Here is an 18,859-nt window from a genome sequence, read left to right as displayed (position 1 = left end):
TGAGAGAAAGAGTATATATTTATATTGTTATTTCTTTCGGGACAGTTTCACTACTACTGGAAGTTAATTAACAACTATATGCGATTAAATTGTTTGATTATGGAGTTGTTTCTAACGAGTAGTAAAGGTGAGATGATAGTTTGATGGAGAGGCGGATCTCAGAAGAAATATTGAGCCGTTTACAAGTGTTTATCAGTGCTTACATGATAGTGACAGGCTCAACTTTAAAGAAATTTATTAGTGCAAAAGAACAAGATCCCATTAACCCGATGACAACTAGTGTTAAGCATCATGTCAACAGAGGAAGTTCAAACGGCAATTAGATTTCAAGTATTACGATTTTAATTACTATTATTCAATTATTCCAAATATAAGATTTATAATATACTTGAAATTATAATAAAAAAAACATTAAATTCTTGTAAAGTATTTATAAAAAACTTAGAAAATAATTGGATTTTATGAAGAATTCAATTATTTTAAAGACAACTTTAATAAAATTCTTCTCAAAAATTCACTTATATTTTAAAATTTTGCAAAAATTCAATTATTTGTAGAAATAATGTAATTTTTGAAAATAATTTTAATTTAAAATTTTGGAAATAATTGAAATTTACAAAGAATTTTATGAAAAACTTTTGAGAAGAATTGAATTGTTTAGAAAAATTTTATTACAATTTTTTAAAATAATTAAACCTGTTAGAGAAATTTTATTTAAATTATCTTGAATATAATTGAATTTTTTCCAAGTAATTTTATTAAAATTGTATTGAAAATAATAATTGAATTTCTCAGAAGAATTTTATTATTTACAAAAATAATTAAATTATTGACAAGAATTTTACAATTTATAAAAATAATTGAATTGTTTCGAAAAATTTTATATCAGAATTGTTGGAAATAATTGAATTTTTATTAAAACTGTTGAAAATAATTGAATTTAAATAATATTTTTAAAAGTAATTGTAGGTATCCATTCGAGAAATTGTATTAAAATTGTATTAAAAATATTTGAATTCCTCCGACACGTTTTATTAATTATGAAAATAATTTAATTCCTTTGTAGGATTTTATTATTTATGAAAATATTTTAATTCTTGAGAAGAATTTTCTTATTTATGAAAGTAATTAAATTTTTGCGTAGAATTGTACAATTCATAAAAATAATTGAATTTTTTCGAAGGATTTTATCTGAATTTTTGAAAATAGTTGAATTTTTTGAAGGAGTTTTTCTAAATATTTTGAAAATAATAAAATTTTAAAAAATTTCCATCAAAATTGTTGAAAATAATTGAATTTATATTTAAATTCTTGAGAATAATCGAATTTAATTAATATTTTAAAAAATAATTGCATTCTTTCGAGAAATTTTATTAAAATTGTATTGAAAATATTTGAATTTTTTCCCAGAAATTTAATTACCTATTTCGAAGAATTTTTTATTATAATTGTTAAAAAAATGGATTTTAAAAAATATTTTTAAATAGAATTGTATTCTTTCGAGAAATTTTATTAAAATTTTAGAATAATAAGAAACAAGTATTTTTAATATTATGTGCTTAATAAGTGAATTCTCTAAATTTTAAATCTGTAATCATTCAAAAATTGATGTTCGAAAATTTTCTTTAAAAAATTTGTGTGTTAAATATTGTCATTTTTATTTATTTTATTTAACGCGTGATTTGAAAAATTTGAATTATTTTTATTTCAATCGTAATTTATTTATTTTCTTCGATAATTTTTTAATTTCAATAATAAATAAATCTTCAATAATAAATAAAGGAATGAATAAATTTTCAATAATAAATAAAGTAAATATATAAATTGTCTTCATTATACAAATTAAATTTATATTTATTTATAGGATATTATATTCGAAATATTGTAAAATATTTTTTTATCATTTTAATGAATATATAGTAAAAATTCGTATATTGCAATTTATGTGAGTGATGGCAACAATGCATATGACTGAACAAGTTTTTTCAACCTTAGTTCCCTTTTTATCAAAGAATTTATTATCAGGAATTATTTCTAATTACAAAAAAGCAAATAATGATAATTAGTATTTTTTTTTTCTTTAAAAGTAAAATGATAAATATTTTCTCAATACAAAAATACTAACACATAGTGTGAAAACAAATTATCTATTAATTAAATTGTTTCCTATGTAATATTTTTCTTTGGAATGGTAAGTCGAATTTTTATAATTTTATCTTTTTATTTCTCAATTGTTTTCTGAAATAAATTTTTAGTTGCTGAAAATATTTTTTCTATAAAATAGATATTAAAAATATTTTTTAAATTATTTAATTTTGAGAAAAAAAAATTCCTTTTCTCGAAGACTTTAATTTTGCCCTTTAATTTAGAAAAGTGACGATCGCTAAATTGGCTTCTCCTTTAATTTTAAAAAGCGTTTCTCTATGTGATATAAATTTCAGTCTTTTGTAAAGCTTCACTTCGTGAACCTTAAAGCGGAGCAAAATCGCTCTTAAATTAATTGATTTCAAATTTTTTAATTAAAGAATGCGGTTCATTTTATAATTAAAATGCAAAATTTATTTGAAGATTCTTTTTAATTTTCTTTTACTGTTTCTTAATAATGTAAAATAATTTTTTTTTAAACAATTGTTTATTATAATAATAATTATTTTCTTTAGATTAAATTTGTCTTCTTTTTCCATATTTTAAATTTGTCTTCTTTTTCTATATTTAAAATTTTTCTTCTTTCTCTATATTTTAAATTTGTTTAAAATATATATTTCTTTTTATTTTCAATTTATTTGTCTACTTTTTTTTATTTTCCATTTGTCTTCATTTTCTTGATTTTTAATTCATTTAATTTTTTTTGAATTAATTAAAATTTTTTCTGTTTATTTTAGCAAGAGCAAGGATGGTTTGTTTTTGGTGGTGATTTTGCGCTTCTTAAGGAATTTTTATCTAGAAAAAGAACAAATTTATGGATTCCTTTGCAGTTTCTAGATTATTTGTTAAGAGGTTTCGGAGCGGTAAGATTAGTCTTTTTCTGTTTAGTTAAATTTTTAGATTTTATTAAATTAATAAAAAGTCATTTTTTCTATTTGCTTTTTGAATTTTAGTTTGTGATATTAAACGATAAAAATTTATAATATTACAGGTCACTTTGGCAAATAATCCAATAAGTGGTTTATTTATTGTTATTGCTTTAGCTGTCAATTCTCCTGGAATATTGATTTTCAGTGCAACTACAGGACTTTTAGGATTATTATTCTCTATAGTAATAAAAAAATGATAAAATATTTAAAAGTTATGCTATTTATTTTACTTTATTTATTTATCTTTCATTTTACGAGTGTTTGTTGTTTTTTTTCCACGTGGGTTGAAGTTTACAACGTTTATGATCAACGATTGTGAGAAAGAAATATTTTTTATGCTGAGAACTATATTTTTTGTTTCAAATTTACAATTTTTGTTTAGAAATTTTTCTTAAGTTTTTATAAAAAATGTAAACATTTTTTTCTTTATTTTCCATTTATTTGTCTTCTTTTTCTTTATTTTAAATTTATTTCTCTTCTGGGGGAGAAAAAATTTTAAGGGAAAATTATTTTTCCTCCTGAATTGTTGATTATAAACGTTGTGAATTTTGCAAACGTTTTTTTAAAGATTTATATTTCTAATTTATTTTTTCCACTAATAGTTTTGTTTGTTTTCTTTTTTAGTTAATTGGAGAACCATCGGAAAAAATTGAGAATGGTCTCACTGTTTTTAATCCTTTGTTAGTGGGAGCATTGGCTTATGTATTTATTCCCAAACTATACGGACCCTTTGACGCCTTTTGCTTATTGTTTCTATTTTTTTGTACAATTTTCAGGTGAGAATTTTTAATTTTTTTCTTCCTTGTTTATGTAAAAAAATTTACGAAGAAGTTATTAAAAAATGTGTAAATTAGAATAAAAAGAACTTTAATTTGAATTTCTTTTTCAAATAATATTTTAATTAGATTGTAAATTTTATTTTTCAGTGTCTATTTATCGAGATCGATAGGAATTGGAAAATTACCAAGTTTAACATATCCATTCGTTATTGCGGAATTTATGTTATTATTTATTCTTAAACATCACAATAGTGGATTTAAATTGGAAGAATTTTCATTCAATGGAACAATTGTGAGTAAAATGTTTATTCAATTAAAATAATTCTCTAGGGAAATAATGTTTAATTGAAATTTTTTTTTCCGTAATTAGGAAAAATTACAAATTAATCCAGAAAAAATAAAAAGCTTTTGATAATGGGATTTTATGATGGACTCAGAAAAAAAGAATTTTAATTTTTTTAGTGCAAAACATTGAAAATCAATACAATTTTGTAAAAGTGTAAATTAAATATATTTATAGTCAAGATAATTTATTACTTTTTTCTAATTTTCAATTATATTTTATTGTAAAAATTGTTACATTGTATTTGCATAGAAAACCTTGACTGTTTGAAATCTATTCATGAAAAGAGATTCACGAGATATTAATACATTCGTTTTGTGAAATGATGCGGAATATCACAGTGATTGGATGAATCTAGGTCAGTTAAAAACTAAAAAGGTTCTTTTTTTCTGAAAATTAGGAAAAGTAATCGCTTGAAAATTTCATATATCTGAATGAGAGAGAATGCTTTTGAAAATATCGTCGAACTATCGCCGTGAGAAATAAAAAGTTTAGATTTTCTCTCTCTCCCTCTTTTAAATTTGCATAAATGATTTACTTCTAAATTGCAATATTGACATTCAACAGAACGCTAAACAAATACATAATTCATTGGATTCATTAACATGAAGTAACTTGTTTTCTTGATTATTAATTTATGAGAAAATATAATTTTAATTGTTTGAAAAAGTAATAAGATAAATGAAACGAAGAAAGTAATTAGTAAAATAAAGAGTAAAATGAAAAGTGAAATGAAAAGGAAAATATAAAGTATAAAGTAAAATAAAAAGTAAAAAGTAAAATAAAAAATAAAATGAAAACTAAAACAATTCTTGTAATATTGATTGCTTTTAATTATTATTTTAATGAATTTATATTGCAAGCAAAATTTGCATCGATCCGTTTTAATTTCAGTGCTTTTATTGTGTTTTGTTATTGAAATCGAGATCATAAAGTCGTTATGTACACATGCCATTTAAAATTGAATATATATATATCTTTGTTAGGCATTCGAAGCATGTGTGGAGTTTCAATTTTAATTATTGGCTATTAAGTCCTAAGCATGATCGTTAAATTACAGCAGATGTTCTTGAATCGAATTTGTCGACAATAATTTAATTTAATGTCACTTTTCGACTAGTTGAACTTTTATTTCAATCAACCCTTTTTTTAATATCTCTCGTTTCTGAATTTCCATTGTTATTTTTATTTTTCAATTCAATTATTATTTTTTTTTAATAATTTATTATACCAGAATAATTTGTTCATTAATTTTCTTTTGTTCAATTTTTTATGAAAGTAATTAAATAAAAAAAAGTAATTGGAAATGATTGAAAAATAGTTCAAGGAATATTTTAGGAATATTTTTTATTGTTTTTTTGGCAGATTTGTGAATTTTTTTTTTTTTTGAAAAACTCTACAATGGAAAATGGGTACATAGACTTTTGATTCTGTTTTAGAACAATGGAGCAGGCAACATGACAATAGAAGACACGGGCACTATTGTTGGAAAAGAGGATACTGTCAGCCCAGAATGGGGAATGGTGAGGACGATATGTAAGCGATAATTTCCAATATACAACCAAACTAAAGTCTCATGTTGCTATTTAGATTTTCCGTGGTGTTGTGACGTCAGCATCACAGGTGTTTGCGGTCGATGATGTTGCTGTTGGTTCAGTCGTTTATCTTGCAATTTTAATTTATTCACCAATTACAACAGTCTTTTCGCTCGCTGGTGCATTAATTTCCAGCCTTCTGGGTAAATTTAGTTTTTCTTTATTTTTTTAAAGTTGGAAAAATTCCCTTAAACATCTTATTTACTTTTTTCATTTTGTTTTCTTTAAAAAACTTGGTGCAATTTATTTCTCTATAATTTTTTACATTTATTTATTTTCAATATAGGCAATATTTTCAATATATGGGAATATATTGTTACATGAAATTTGATATACAAACGTTGGAGAAACTGCAAATTACACAAAAAAATATTAAATAATTAACTGAAACAGTTTTATATTTTTTTTTTCAAAAAGAGATTTTTTAAAAATTGAATCCAATTTTAAATAATAAAAACCACTGTGGTTTCTACTTTTTTTCCTTATGAATTACCTGGCAAATGTTACCAAGCGAGAAATGTGGTACATTTAATTAATTATTTTTAAGCAAAAAACAAAATTTTTTGTTTCTAAATATCAATTTTAATTTTTGACTTATTTTGGATTCGAAATATCAAAAAATACACTATTAACAAATTAATTATTATTATTATTATTATTTTGCATTTTCAAAAACTTTTTATAACAATTCTTCGAAACAATTTAATTATTTTCCAAAATGTTAATACTATTCTTCGACAGAATTCAATTATTTTTATAAATAATAACATTCTTCGAAACAATTCAATTAATTTTCAAAATTTTAATAAAGTATTTGACAAAATTTAATTATTTTTATAAATAATAAAACTATTCACAGGAATTCAATTATTTAAAAAAAATATCAGAATATTCTTTGGAAGAATTCAATTATTTCCATAAATATTAAATTTCTTGTCAAAATTTAATTTATTTTAAAAAATTCCAATAACATTCTTTTGAAGAATTAAAATATTTTCAAAAATTCTGATAAAATTCGTTTCATTAATTGAAATATTTTCAAAGATTTTGATAAAATTCTTTATATTAAATTCAATTATTTAAAAAAAAACAAAAATCTTCCCAGGAATTTAGAATAATTTAAGTATTTTCATATGTAATAAAATTCTTGCCAGAAATTCACTTATTTTAAAAAATTTTGATAAAATCCTTCAAAGGAATTCAATTATTTTCAAACTTTTTGATAAATACTTTGCAAAAGAATTCAATGATTTTCAATGTATTAATTTAAAAATTTTAAAAGTTAAAAAGAAAAATTATTAAAAAAGTTAGATAACAAAGAAGCAAACGAAAACTATCTATAGATTAAAAAATTTGATAATTTTGTAATAATTCAATTTTTTCGTAAATAAGAAAATTCTTCAAAAAAGTGCAAGTATTTTAAAAAATTTGGATAAAATTTAATAATTCTATTACTTCTAATACAATTTTAATTAAATTTCTCGAAAGAATGAATTATTTTTAAAAATTTTAATAAAATTAATTTTCAATTTACCTAATTATATTAATTATATTAATTACTAGCTGTCGTACCCGTCTTCGACGGGTTGTAGTTTCTGATAATGCACTTAACAGTGTATCTACCAACCTAGAAAACCGGAAAATAGCCGGGAATTTGATTTGACAGGGAAAAAATAATAATTAGTTACTATTGTCTATTTCATTAGGAAAATAATACCATTTGAAACAGTGACCGACTTTTTATTATCAAATTAGTTATTTTTAACTAATTCAAATGCAGAAAACAATATTTCTCAATTTGTAGTACTTCAATCAATATAATGTATTAAAATCAATCTAAAATTTCCTCCAGTTTTTTGAGTTATAGTACAGTCTAATTCGAACTAATTGTATAGCAAGTAGATCCAGTTTTTCTCGGTTACATTAAATTCCCTGATATTTTACGTCTTTTCTGGTTGGTAGACACCCTGTTAAATGTATTATTAAAAAACACCCGTCGAATAAACCAGGAAAAATTTGGACAAAGCCGGAAAATGTTTTAAACCAAAATAAACACCGTGTTTAACTTTTGTCTTTACATTGATCAAGATATCTCTAAAAGTTAAATCAGAGAGCCCACAAATACTATTGAATTAAGCTTCATAGCAATTGGTATCAAGATAATTTTTTCAATTTTTTGATATTCAAAACATTTTTATACTTACATCTTCGTTATAAGAAAGTATTTTTGAAAAATTATGCTAAAATGTGACTAAATAATATGTAATATTCAATTATATAAAGTTTAAAAGCTATCCATTGAAAAATGTAAAATTTAGAAATTTTCGATTTTTTAAAAATATTTTTATATTTCCATTTTAGTTACAAAGTATTATTTTTTGCAAAATTATGCTAAAATGTTAATAAATAACATGTAATACTCAACTATAGAAAGTTTAGAAGCAATCCATAAAAAAATATAAAATTTAGAAATTATTTGTGTTAAATAAATTCATTTATTAGAGTCAAGTATTTATTTAATTAATCCAATTAAGATTTATTTGATTTAACTAAATAAAATTATTTAAACGAAATAAATTTTTATTAGATCGAAATAAAAACTTTTAAATAAGATATTATATTACTATTAGGTATTAACGTAACTTACAATCATAGCCTTATCCGATTAAAAAATATTAACTTGAACGAAAGTTATGACATTTTTCCAAAAAATTCGAAAAATCAACAAAATGCAAATTTTTTATCTTTTGTAAAATAAATGCAAAACTATCATTAGCTAACTTTTTCAGATAAATAAAACCCATTTCTACAATAAAATTTTTAAAAAAGACGTATTTGAAATTTTTTTTCGTTTTTTTAGATTAACTTTTTTCTAAGAAAATAGTGATTTTTAATCTTTAAGCAAGCTTTTCAGGAAAAGTTATTAAAGTTTTTTATTTAAAGATCAGTATGTTAAGTAAGAAATTTGCTACATTAAACCAAAATAATTAAGCTAAATGCCATAAAAAAGAAGAAAAAATGTTAAATTTTAAGAAATTCGGTTTTTTGAATTTTTGCTAATTTTCCATAATTTTAGATTTTTTACCGAAGGGTGGAGACTATTGAATAAGTAAAGTATTTTTTAAGAGCACAAAAATAATAAAGCTAAATGCCATAAAAAGAAGGAAAAATGTTGAATTTTAAGAAATTCATTTTTTTGCATTTTCGCTATTTTTCCATAATTTTAGATTTTTTACCAAAGGGTGGAGATAACAAATTAGGTAAAGTATTTTTGAAGAGCCCAAAAATAATAAAGCCAAAAGCCATAAAAGAGAAGAAAAAATGTTGAATTTTAAGAAATTCCGTTTTTTGAATTTTTGCTAATTTTCCATAATTTTAGATTTTTTACCAAAGGGTGGAGACTATTAAATATAAGTAAAGTATTTTTGAAGAGTACAAAAATAATGAAGCTTAATGATATAAAAGAGAAGAAAAAAATGTTAAATTTTAAGAAATTCGGTTTCTCGAATTTTTGATAATTTTTGATTTTTTGCTAAAGGGTGGAGACTATTTAAATAGTATAATTATACTACCGAAATAGCTAATGGTTACTAATTATTAATTTTCCGGTGAAATTAAATTCCCGGGTATTTTTGATTTTCCAGATTGGTAGAAACATTGTTAAATGTATTGGTAGAAACTAAAACCCGTCGAAGACGGGTACAACAGCTAGTGCTATATATTATCAAAATTTTTAAAATTCAAAATTAATCTTTTGAAATAATTATTGTCATCAATTTTACTTAAATTTGATACAGGGTTAATTTTAGTATTTTTTATTACAATTTAGTCATCAGAATGAAATTTGAGTTTTTCATTTTTTGATCATTAATTAATATAATATAATAGCAATTTTGAATTCTGTGCAATATACTGACAAAAGTCTCATATTAATTATATGGATATTGTTAATATTCTGACCTAATAGAATTTTTTTAAGAAAGTAAACTTATGATTTCAACAACAAATTTTTATTGTTGACCTAAGAAATACAACCGTATAAAAATTAATTACAAAAAAATTTCAATTTTTAATTTTTCAATATTTAAATCTAACACTTTTTATTTGTTATTCAAAGTTTTATTATTCTGACGATTAAATCTTAATAAGAAACACTAAAATTAACCCTGTACCAAGTTTAAGTACAATTCACTAAAGTATATGAAAAAACTAAAAATTTCGAATTTTTGAAAAAATGGCATAACTTTCGTCCATATTAATATTTTTTAATCTACTATCGCTAGGATTTTAAGTTAGGCTAATGCCTAAAAGACTGCCAAGTTTCACTTCAAACGATCGAACCTTTTTTCCGTGATACGCGGTCGAAAATTTGCGGACATACATACACACATACACACATATACACATACACACATAATTTTCTTAATAGTATTTTCGCATTCCTTAGAGTGTAAAAATAAGGAATATAATAGAAATTTTGAATTCTATGCAATGTACAGACAAAAGTCTGATTTTATTAATAAGGATCACGTTTTTAGGTTTGCAACTCAATGTGCCAGTGGAATTAATTTATTCTGGTGTTTGGGGTTTTAATGGCATTCTAACTGGAGCCGCATTGGGAGGACATTTTCTTATAATCAATCAGTATTCCTGTATGGCGACAATTGTCGCCATAGCATTCACTTCTACCTTGCAGTTCATTATTTACAATATTTTGGACCAGGTATTAATAGTATATTGTGCAACAAGTACAGAAAGAAGCTGTTTTCCGACGAGTGCAAAGTTTGCTGTCCCGAGCGAAGCGAGGGCAGCAATTTGCACGAAGTTGGAAAATCTTCTTTCGTACGTGTTGCACACAGTACTTTGTGCAACACCTTTTGGTTTTGATAAAAAAAGCTGTTTGGAAACGCTAGTTGACGCCAACATACGTACTATTTAGCAGGGTTTGGAACGTATGTTACCGCACTTAATATTCGTGGTTTTTTTACGCGTATATTACTGTAAAAAACAGGTATTCTACAAATAGAAAACAAATACCTATGTATATCACCAAAAAAAACCCAAAAGTTTAAGAACTTTGCCGCACTAGTGCAGCAAAGTAAGCACTTTGCCGCACTAGTGCAGCAAAATAACCACTTTGCCGCACTAGTGCAGCAAAGTAAGCTCTTTGCCGCACTAGTGCAGCAAAGTACTGTTTTGCGCATACTTTACAGGCATGCAAAGTATTACTTTCCTTACAGGTGTTGCACAAAATATTTAATTCTTTAATATTTGACATTTCAATTAAATTAATTTCTTTTTATTTTCCACAAGAGGAAAAAAGTTAATAAACTCGTTTTACTGTTTTATTTTTAAATGAAATAAAAAACTTTATCAATTTCAGTTTCAACTCCCGTTTCTAGCGATGCCCTTTGTTTTAACAACTTGGCTATTTTTATGTTTGGCAAATTCAACCGAAGATACATTCATTTATTGTCAGCATCCATCTTATCCGGAAAAACAACGTCAGGAATTTTACCAAAGTCGAGTAAATCAAAGGGAGAGAGTGGTAAATATCGAACAAAATTTAATACTCTGAAAATAAAATTTTCATTTCTATTTAATTACTTATTTATTAACTAGCAAATGTTACGCGCGGAACGTGTTTTTCAATTTATTATTATTATGCAAATTACAAAATTTTTTATTTTCAAATATGAATTATTCAATAATTTTATATTCAATCTTTAAAAAAATTCAATTATTAACTAATTTACTGATTAATTATTCTTGTTTATTAATTTCAAAAATTTTAATAAAATTCTTCGCAACAATTCAATTATTTTCATAAATAATAACATTCTTCGTAATAATTCAATTATTTTTTTAAATAAAATCTTTGCAAAAATTCAATTATTTTCAAAAACATTTTACGAAAGAATTAATTTTTTTCTTATTTGTTTTTATAAATCTTACGAAACAAATCAATTATATTTATAAATAGTAAAATTCTTTGCAAACATTCAATATTCAAAACAATTTTATGAAAGAATTCAATTTTTTCAATTCGGTATAAAATTTTTCAAATGAATTCAATTATTTTCTAAAATTTTAATAAAATTCAATAATTAAATGTTTAATTTAAATTATTAACAAAAACGATTATTTTAAAATCTTGAAAGAAATTGTTCATAAAATTCATTTATCTTCAAAATTATTAAATAAAACTAGCAAATGATACGCGCGGAACGCGGTTTTCCATTTCTTATTATTTTGTAAATTAAAAAATTTTATATTTTCAAGAATAAACATCAATTTTTGAATATTTACAGATTTAGAATTTAAAGAATTCACTTATACATAATACATAATATAATAAAAAAAAAAATAATAATAATATAATAATAATAATAATAATATTAAATATTCTTGTTTATAATTGTTCAAAAATTTAAATTAAATTGTTCGCAAGAAATTCATTATTCTCATAAATAATAAAATTTATTAGAGCAATTCAATTATTTTCAATACAGATTTAATAAATCATTTTAAAACTTAACCAAATTCACCCCAGAAATCACTGAATTCGATAATTTAGAAGAAAGTCAGACAAAAGCAGGGTTCCTACAGAATCTGGAAATCATAGAAATCATGGAAAAGGCCTGAAATTTTTAAAAGTTTCTAAATTTTTCAGTTTTCCATTTTTTCTCTTGAATAGAAATTCAAATAATAATAAAGCTAAATCCCATAAAAGAGAGGAAAAAATTTTGAATTTTAAGAAATTCGGATTTTTGAATTTTTGATAATTTTCGATAATTTTAGATTTTTTACCAAAAAGTCGAGACTATTTAATAAATAAATAAGTATTTTCCAAGAGCACAAAAATAATGAAGCTAAATCTCATAAAAGAGAGGAAAAAATGTTGAATTTTAAGAAATTCAGTTTTTTGAATTTTTGATAATTTTAGATTTTTTACCAAAGAGTCGAGGCTATTAAATAAGTAAAGTATTTTCCAAGAGCACAAAAATAATGAAGCTAAATCTTATAAAAGAGAGGAAAAAATGTTGAATTTTAAGAAATTCGGATTTTTGATAATTTTCGATAATTTTAGATTTTTTACCAACGAGTCGAGACTATTTAGTAAGTAAAGTATTTTCCAAGAGCCCAAAAATAATGAAGTTAAATACTATCAAAGAGAAGAAAAACTGTTGAATTTTTAAAAAATCGGTTTTTCGAATTTTTGAGATATTTTGATAATTTTAGAATTTTTACCAAAGGGTGGAGACTATTAAATAAGTAAAGTGTTTTTAAAGAGCCCAAAAATATTGAAATTAGATTTAAAATTTCACTGGAATTTCGTAAAAATTTGACCTGGAAATCATCGAAAAGGTATGGAATTTTAAATTCGGATTTCTGTAGGAATCCTGAAAAGGAAGTTCTATTTTGAATTTCTAAAATTTAATGTCAAATTTAACGCATTAGAAACTAATTACAAGTGAATCCGATAAATTTTGTTAAAATGCTATTACTGCTGTTAAACTTTCTTGTTGTACGAAGAAAATTGAATATCGCAAAAATTGTTACATATTTTATACTTTTATTTTCAAAATAATTTAAAAATTAAAAATATTTTTGATAACGAAACTTTTAATTATTCTAAAAATTAAAAAAATAATTATTCATTTAGCTTTTTAAACAAAGAATTTCATATCTTTCGAATCTAACATAACTGCAAAATATTAAATTAATTGAAAATGATAAAGTTAAACAACTTTTAATTCTAATTTCTTTGGAAAACAAAAAATCTGTAGTAAAAATACTAATTATAACTTGCATTAATTATTTAATTACAAGATGTAATATAATATAATGAAGCATCAAATTAAAAAAAATTCTAAATTCGTTTTTAGAAACAACGAAAAAAAATGCTAGGTAAATTTTAGGCGTACCATAGCCCCAAAATTTTAATTCTATACATTGGTTGTTTAATTAAATTTTTAACTTTATAATTATCATTTACTCGGCAGGTATGTGTCCATAATTTAATGTTAACATTATTTAAATATAGAGAAAAGATATTTGATGTACTATATTTTTAATTGAAAAAATTGACAATATATTTTCATTGATTAGTTGAATATTCTATGAATCACGTATTAATTTAAAACATAAAAAAATGTTAAAAGTTTATAAAATTGACATTATATTAAACAATATTTTTATGTTATAAAAATTGTTAAAAAGTTAAAAAACTAAATATTCTGTAATTAAGAAATTTATGAAAATAAAATTCAATTGAATGTTATATCAAATAACTTTTTTTAATCATATTGAAATAATGTTAACATTAAATTATATACATTAAATTAAATTATAAAAAAGTATTTACCTTCAGAATGAATGATAATTGAAAAGTTAAAAATTGAATTAAACACATAATAATATAAAACAACCATTGAAACACATCAAAACACATTAAAAAGTTTGACATTAAAAAATATAAAAAATGCCAATACTTAACCCACAAAATTTAATTTTCAAAACAAACAAATGAATGCAGATAATTTGCTAACGGAAAGGAAACTTACGATTATTATAATGTATATACGTAGATTTTTTTTGCTAATTAAATATTGAAAAAAATTTAATATTCTGAAAATTTAGTTTTCATTTCCATTTATTCATTAATTTTTTGTTTGCTGTAATTAAAATTATTTTCCTACAGATTGATGAAGAATACGATCCTGAAGCACTGTTAAATGATGGCAAAACAATAACAATTGTTTCGTAGACCGAAGTATTTATTACACAAAAAGCAAATTCAATTTTTCGAAAATTTAGAAAGTGATATTTTATATAAGAGAAGCTATAAAAGAGAATATATTATAAAATTCAGAAATTATCTATTGTTGGAGAAGAAGGGAAATATTTATTCAAGAACAGGAAGAAGAGCTTTTCAACGTGTCATTTATGTGGAGTTGGCACGCAGTTGTGTTCAAAGAAGTATGTAAAAGATATGCTTCTAACTACTCGAAAAAAGTGGTTTTCAGTTTTCCACGTTTACAATACATTTTTTTGAAAAAAGAGACGACTAACAAAAAATTCGAATTAATGTTAATAATAATAGAAAATTATATTATAATAATTTTCAAATAATCAGTTTATAATATAGTTGAAAATTTTCAATTAATCAGTTTATAATAAGTGAAAATCTTCAATTAATCAATTGCAAATTTTTCCTTAAGAGAAAAATTTGGTAAAAAGGAGTTTTTATTTTTTTTTGAAGAAAAAGTCTTTCAAATCTTTCGTAGTCTTTATGAAAATAGCTTGTTTGGAGAAAAATGGAAATAGAAGTCGAGGAAAAAGAAACATTTTTTATGGAGTTATTAATGAAATAATGGAAAGTGTGAAAATAAGAAGTTTATGATAGAGTGATTTATGCTCTCGAGAGTGTATATTGGTACGTGGCACTTGTTTCTCAGCATCCTTCATTCTACAATAATCCCTCGCAAATGTCAGGCTGAGCCATTTGGGGTGGATTCGTCCTCTCACTCTCTCTCTCTCTCTCTTCCCCTTTTTCTCATAACCATCAGCTTTATACTTCCCCGACTCGATTTCAACAAGGAAAGAGGTGGTAAACCAAAGGCAGGTGGGAGATTGAAACGAAGGGGAAATTCCATGGAGAGAAAATGATGTTACCTTCTTCCTTTAGAACGAGAACTGGATGGAGAAACAGGTGGAATAAGGGGGTTGGCGGAGGGTGAAGAGACTGGTAAAAGCAGAGAAGGGGTTGGAATCTATCCTACCCCCGTTACACGGCTTGCGTATTCAGCCTGGTGTCTGGCCACGGCTACTACTAGTACCCAGTATTCCGGCGACTGACCCGAGAGCTACTTGTTCCACTTGTTCGCAAACGTGTTCTTTTTCAAGAAAAAAAAAATAAGGTACTCTATTTTTATTATTAAAAACAAAATTCTCACCTTTCACTCAATATTCATTTCTCTTTTCTTACAGTTTCACTATTCTTCAAAAATCATTTATTTCCCGCTCAGTGCGCGCGCTCTATTTTTGCCAGGAGAAGATGAGCCAACTGATGCTCTACTCCAGGAGATGTCAAGTGCCTGACCTGATATATTTATTTCTTCATTTGGTTTAGAAAAGAAAAAATTTTCAATGCTGCGAGTGAAATACATAAATGAGAAGATTGCACAAAGAGACGATTTATCAGCTGTGAAACGAGTGAAATTATTTATAGCCGATTCGAATAATTGGAGGAGGAAAAGGTGAGAGGTTGAAAATAAAACAAAATATTAATGACAATTGAAAATGGTACATTAATGGAAATCGATAATAACTTCTAATTACACCTTGATTCTCAAGAGATCTTTCTCTCTCTCTCTCTCTCTCTCCTCTCTCTCTCTTTCTCTTTATTAAAATATTCATTAGTTTGAATTTTAACAACGAATGGGTTTTAGTTTCTAACTCGAGAACCACATCCATTCTCGAAATTAATGGATTCACTAAAACTATGAATTATACCGAGCTTAAATTAATTATAATCTCTGATAAATTTTTCAATACTTTACTTACTTTTTTTTAAACTCTAATGCGATAATCAATAAGTACGCATTTTTCATTGGGAAATTTGAAAAAATTTCCTGTTAATTAAAAAAATTAACAGATTAATTAATTTTTTAAATTAACTTTTTTTTAGAGATGGGGTTCTTTTAGTTTATCGAAGTAAATAAATTTCTTTTGTTAATTTACAGAATTGGTGGAATCAACTGTAGATGAAATCGAAGAATAAAAAACAATAGATTGAATCGCGGAAAAAGGACGATGGAGAAGAAAGAAGGCGAACTATAAATGAGATGAAGAAATGTTTTCTGAATCCAAATTTTTTTGCAAAGTTCTTCCACAAGTTCGAAGTTGGTCGGTCAACAATGTGCTGGAGACAAAAAAAGTGCTCAAGTTCACGACCATTTACCTTTGCCTTCGCGGCGCTGAAAAAACGCGCGTACAAACTAAAAACGCTGGCGCACTTTCCAGTGAGATAAAAGTTTCACCTTGAGTGTTTGCTTTTTAGAACAAGGCAAAAAAAAAGAAACCAATTTCTCGAAGAGAAAATCTAAAAGAGTCAATTTCAAATATCAATATTGTAAATATCTTAGATTTCCATATTAATCCATTATTACTATTAGATGAAAAGTAGTTGCTCAGAAAAATCAGGTTTAGAATAAATTCTCTCCTCTCTTTCTTTTGAAGAAATTTGTTTTTTGAAAATAAAATATAAAGGAAAATTAAAAATTAATGAGTCTAATGGTAGATGTTGTGCAACGTTTTTTGAATCAGTGGATTGAGAATGTGAATGAAGAATCGGGAAGTTGATGAAATATTATTGGAACGTTAGATTATGACGGTAATGCCGTCAAGTTCTGATGTCGCAGACAAAGCGGTCTCGACGGAAGATGCATCCTGCGGGGTGGAGGTGGCTAGTATCGATGCCCTATTGGCGGCATTGGTCGAGACAAAAGTTGAAGCAATAAAAGCCTCGTCTTCGTCGATAATAACGAGACGTTTCGGTAGTGCTCCAGCGAGTCCAAGACGACCGAGATTGACCTCATCATCGACTGTCTCCTCATCTCAGAATCATCATCACCATCATCATTATCATCATTGTCATCCCGATCATCGTCATCATCATCAACATCATCACTGTGATCAACATCATCATCATTGTGATCATCTTGATCACACTGACGATTATCATTATCCAGAACATGTTGATTATCATCAGCGACAGAATTATCAGGAGGAAGAACAACATCGAGAACATCATCATCATCATCATCATCGGCACGGTCGTCGATACGAGAAGAAGAAACGCGAACGTCATCGACGTCATGGCTCTGCTCCTTGCGGTGAATTCATCGAAAATCCAAGACTGCTGGAACGTGGATCTGGTGAGGATTTATCTATCTAATTTTTCTTTCAGATATTTTATACAATCTATTTTATTTCTTTTATTGATTCTATGATTTACAGGGTTGCCACAAATCAGGGAATTGAGAGAAAAATTGGTCAGGGAAAAGTGAGGGAATTTTAACGAAAGTACTGGAAAAATATTAAATTTTTGGAATTTAAAAGAAAATTCTGCATTTTGGTGTGAAAGAAAATCAATTAAATTGAAAAGAGAAATTTTAAATTTTAAATATTTAATTCTTCTTCAACTTCTTTTCTGTTTTATTTATAAAGTTTGAAATCACGAACAAAATTTAATAAAAAAAATTTTACATTTTGTTTATTTTTGACAATAATATTAAACCTTGAAGAAAATAAAATTGCATCTTTTAAAAATAATATAATTCTCGAAGAACTATCATAAAAATATTGCTTAAAAATCAAAAAATTATTTAATGAATAAGTTTATTTAAAAAGTCCAAAAACAATTCAATTTTATAAGAAAAACAAATTTTTTTTATTTACTATTTTTATAAATAACTGAATTTTGGAAAAGGTTTCAAATTGGAATTTTAAATAATTTTAATTGAAAATTAATAAAAAGTTTGTTTTTGAGAATTTATATTTAAATTATTTTAAAATTAGATTAATTAATATTTGAATACTGTAATTGGAAAATTTTCGAATAATCGAAATTTTGTAAAATTGTATTGTATACAAGTGGATTTCAAAATTATTTTATAGGTGAACTTTCCTTTTTTCTTTGAATAATTGAATTCACAGAGAACTTTCGCAAAAAATGATTAAAAATTGCGGGCGTCAGCGCACGAAACCCATTATTCGATTTTTTATTATGCAAATTACAAAATTTTTTATTTTAAAATATTAATTTCAATTGTTAAATCTTTTCGAATTTGAAATTAAGAGAAAATTCAATTAATAACTAATTTTCTAATTAATTATTATTGTTTTATGAATATTTTTAATCAAATTCTTCAAAACGATTCAATTACTTTCAAAAATTGTGATGAAATTCTTCACAAGAATTCAATTTTTTTTTATAATTAATGGAACTATTTGCAAGAATTAAAATTATAGAATACAATTTTAATAAAATTTTTTAAAAGA

The 18,859-nt window shown here is 24.3% G+C and overlaps 2 protein-coding genes across 4 annotated transcripts in view; both read left to right on the top strand.

Annotated features, from left to right (window-relative positions):
* Window positions 1–14,946, top strand: LOC122511536 (urea transporter 1-like). 2 transcript variants are annotated; one of them, XM_043626847.1, is made up of 10 exons: window positions 1–330; window positions 2,883–3,008; window positions 3,137–3,256; window positions 3,699–3,850; window positions 4,001–4,145; window positions 5,636–5,719; window positions 5,787–5,934; window positions 10,330–10,514; window positions 11,175–11,339; window positions 14,496–14,946. In XM_043626847.1, exons 1-10 carry the CDS (start codon window positions 292–294, stop codon window positions 14,559–14,561), a joined length of 1,230 nt encoding a protein of 409 aa, XP_043482782.1. In that variant the 5' UTR covers window positions 1–291; the 3' UTR covers window positions 14,562–14,946. The 2 variants fall into 2 exon arrangements, with proteins under 2 accessions (XP_043482782.1, XP_043482783.1); XM_043626848.1 differs by lacking the exon at window positions 3,137–3,256.
* A 1-nt stretch (window position 14,947) lies between these two features.
* Window positions 14,948–18,859, top strand: part of LOC122511537 (lateral signaling target protein 2 homolog) — a 42,584-nt gene continuing 38,672 nt past the window's right edge. For both annotated transcript variants that reach the window (XM_043626849.1, XM_043626850.1), the window contains exons 1-3: window positions 14,948–15,714; window positions 15,785–16,053; window positions 16,540–17,733. In XM_043626849.1, coding sequence (XP_043482784.1) covers window positions 17,184–17,733 — 550 coding nt within the window. In that variant the 5' untranslated portion in view covers window positions 14,948–15,714; window positions 15,785–16,053; window positions 16,540–17,183. The remainder of the gene's footprint in view (window positions 15,715–15,784; window positions 16,054–16,539; window positions 17,734–18,859) is intronic.

Source organism: Leptopilina heterotoma, unplaced genomic scaffold (genome assembly GCF_015476425.1).
Source record: "Leptopilina heterotoma isolate Lh14 unplaced genomic scaffold, ASM1547642v1 Lhet_87, whole genome shotgun sequence".
Classification (NCBI taxonomy): domain Eukaryota; kingdom Metazoa; phylum Arthropoda; class Insecta; order Hymenoptera; family Figitidae; genus Leptopilina; species Leptopilina heterotoma.
Note: the sequence above shows the minus strand (reverse complement) of the source record. Positions and strands in the feature narration are given on the sequence as shown.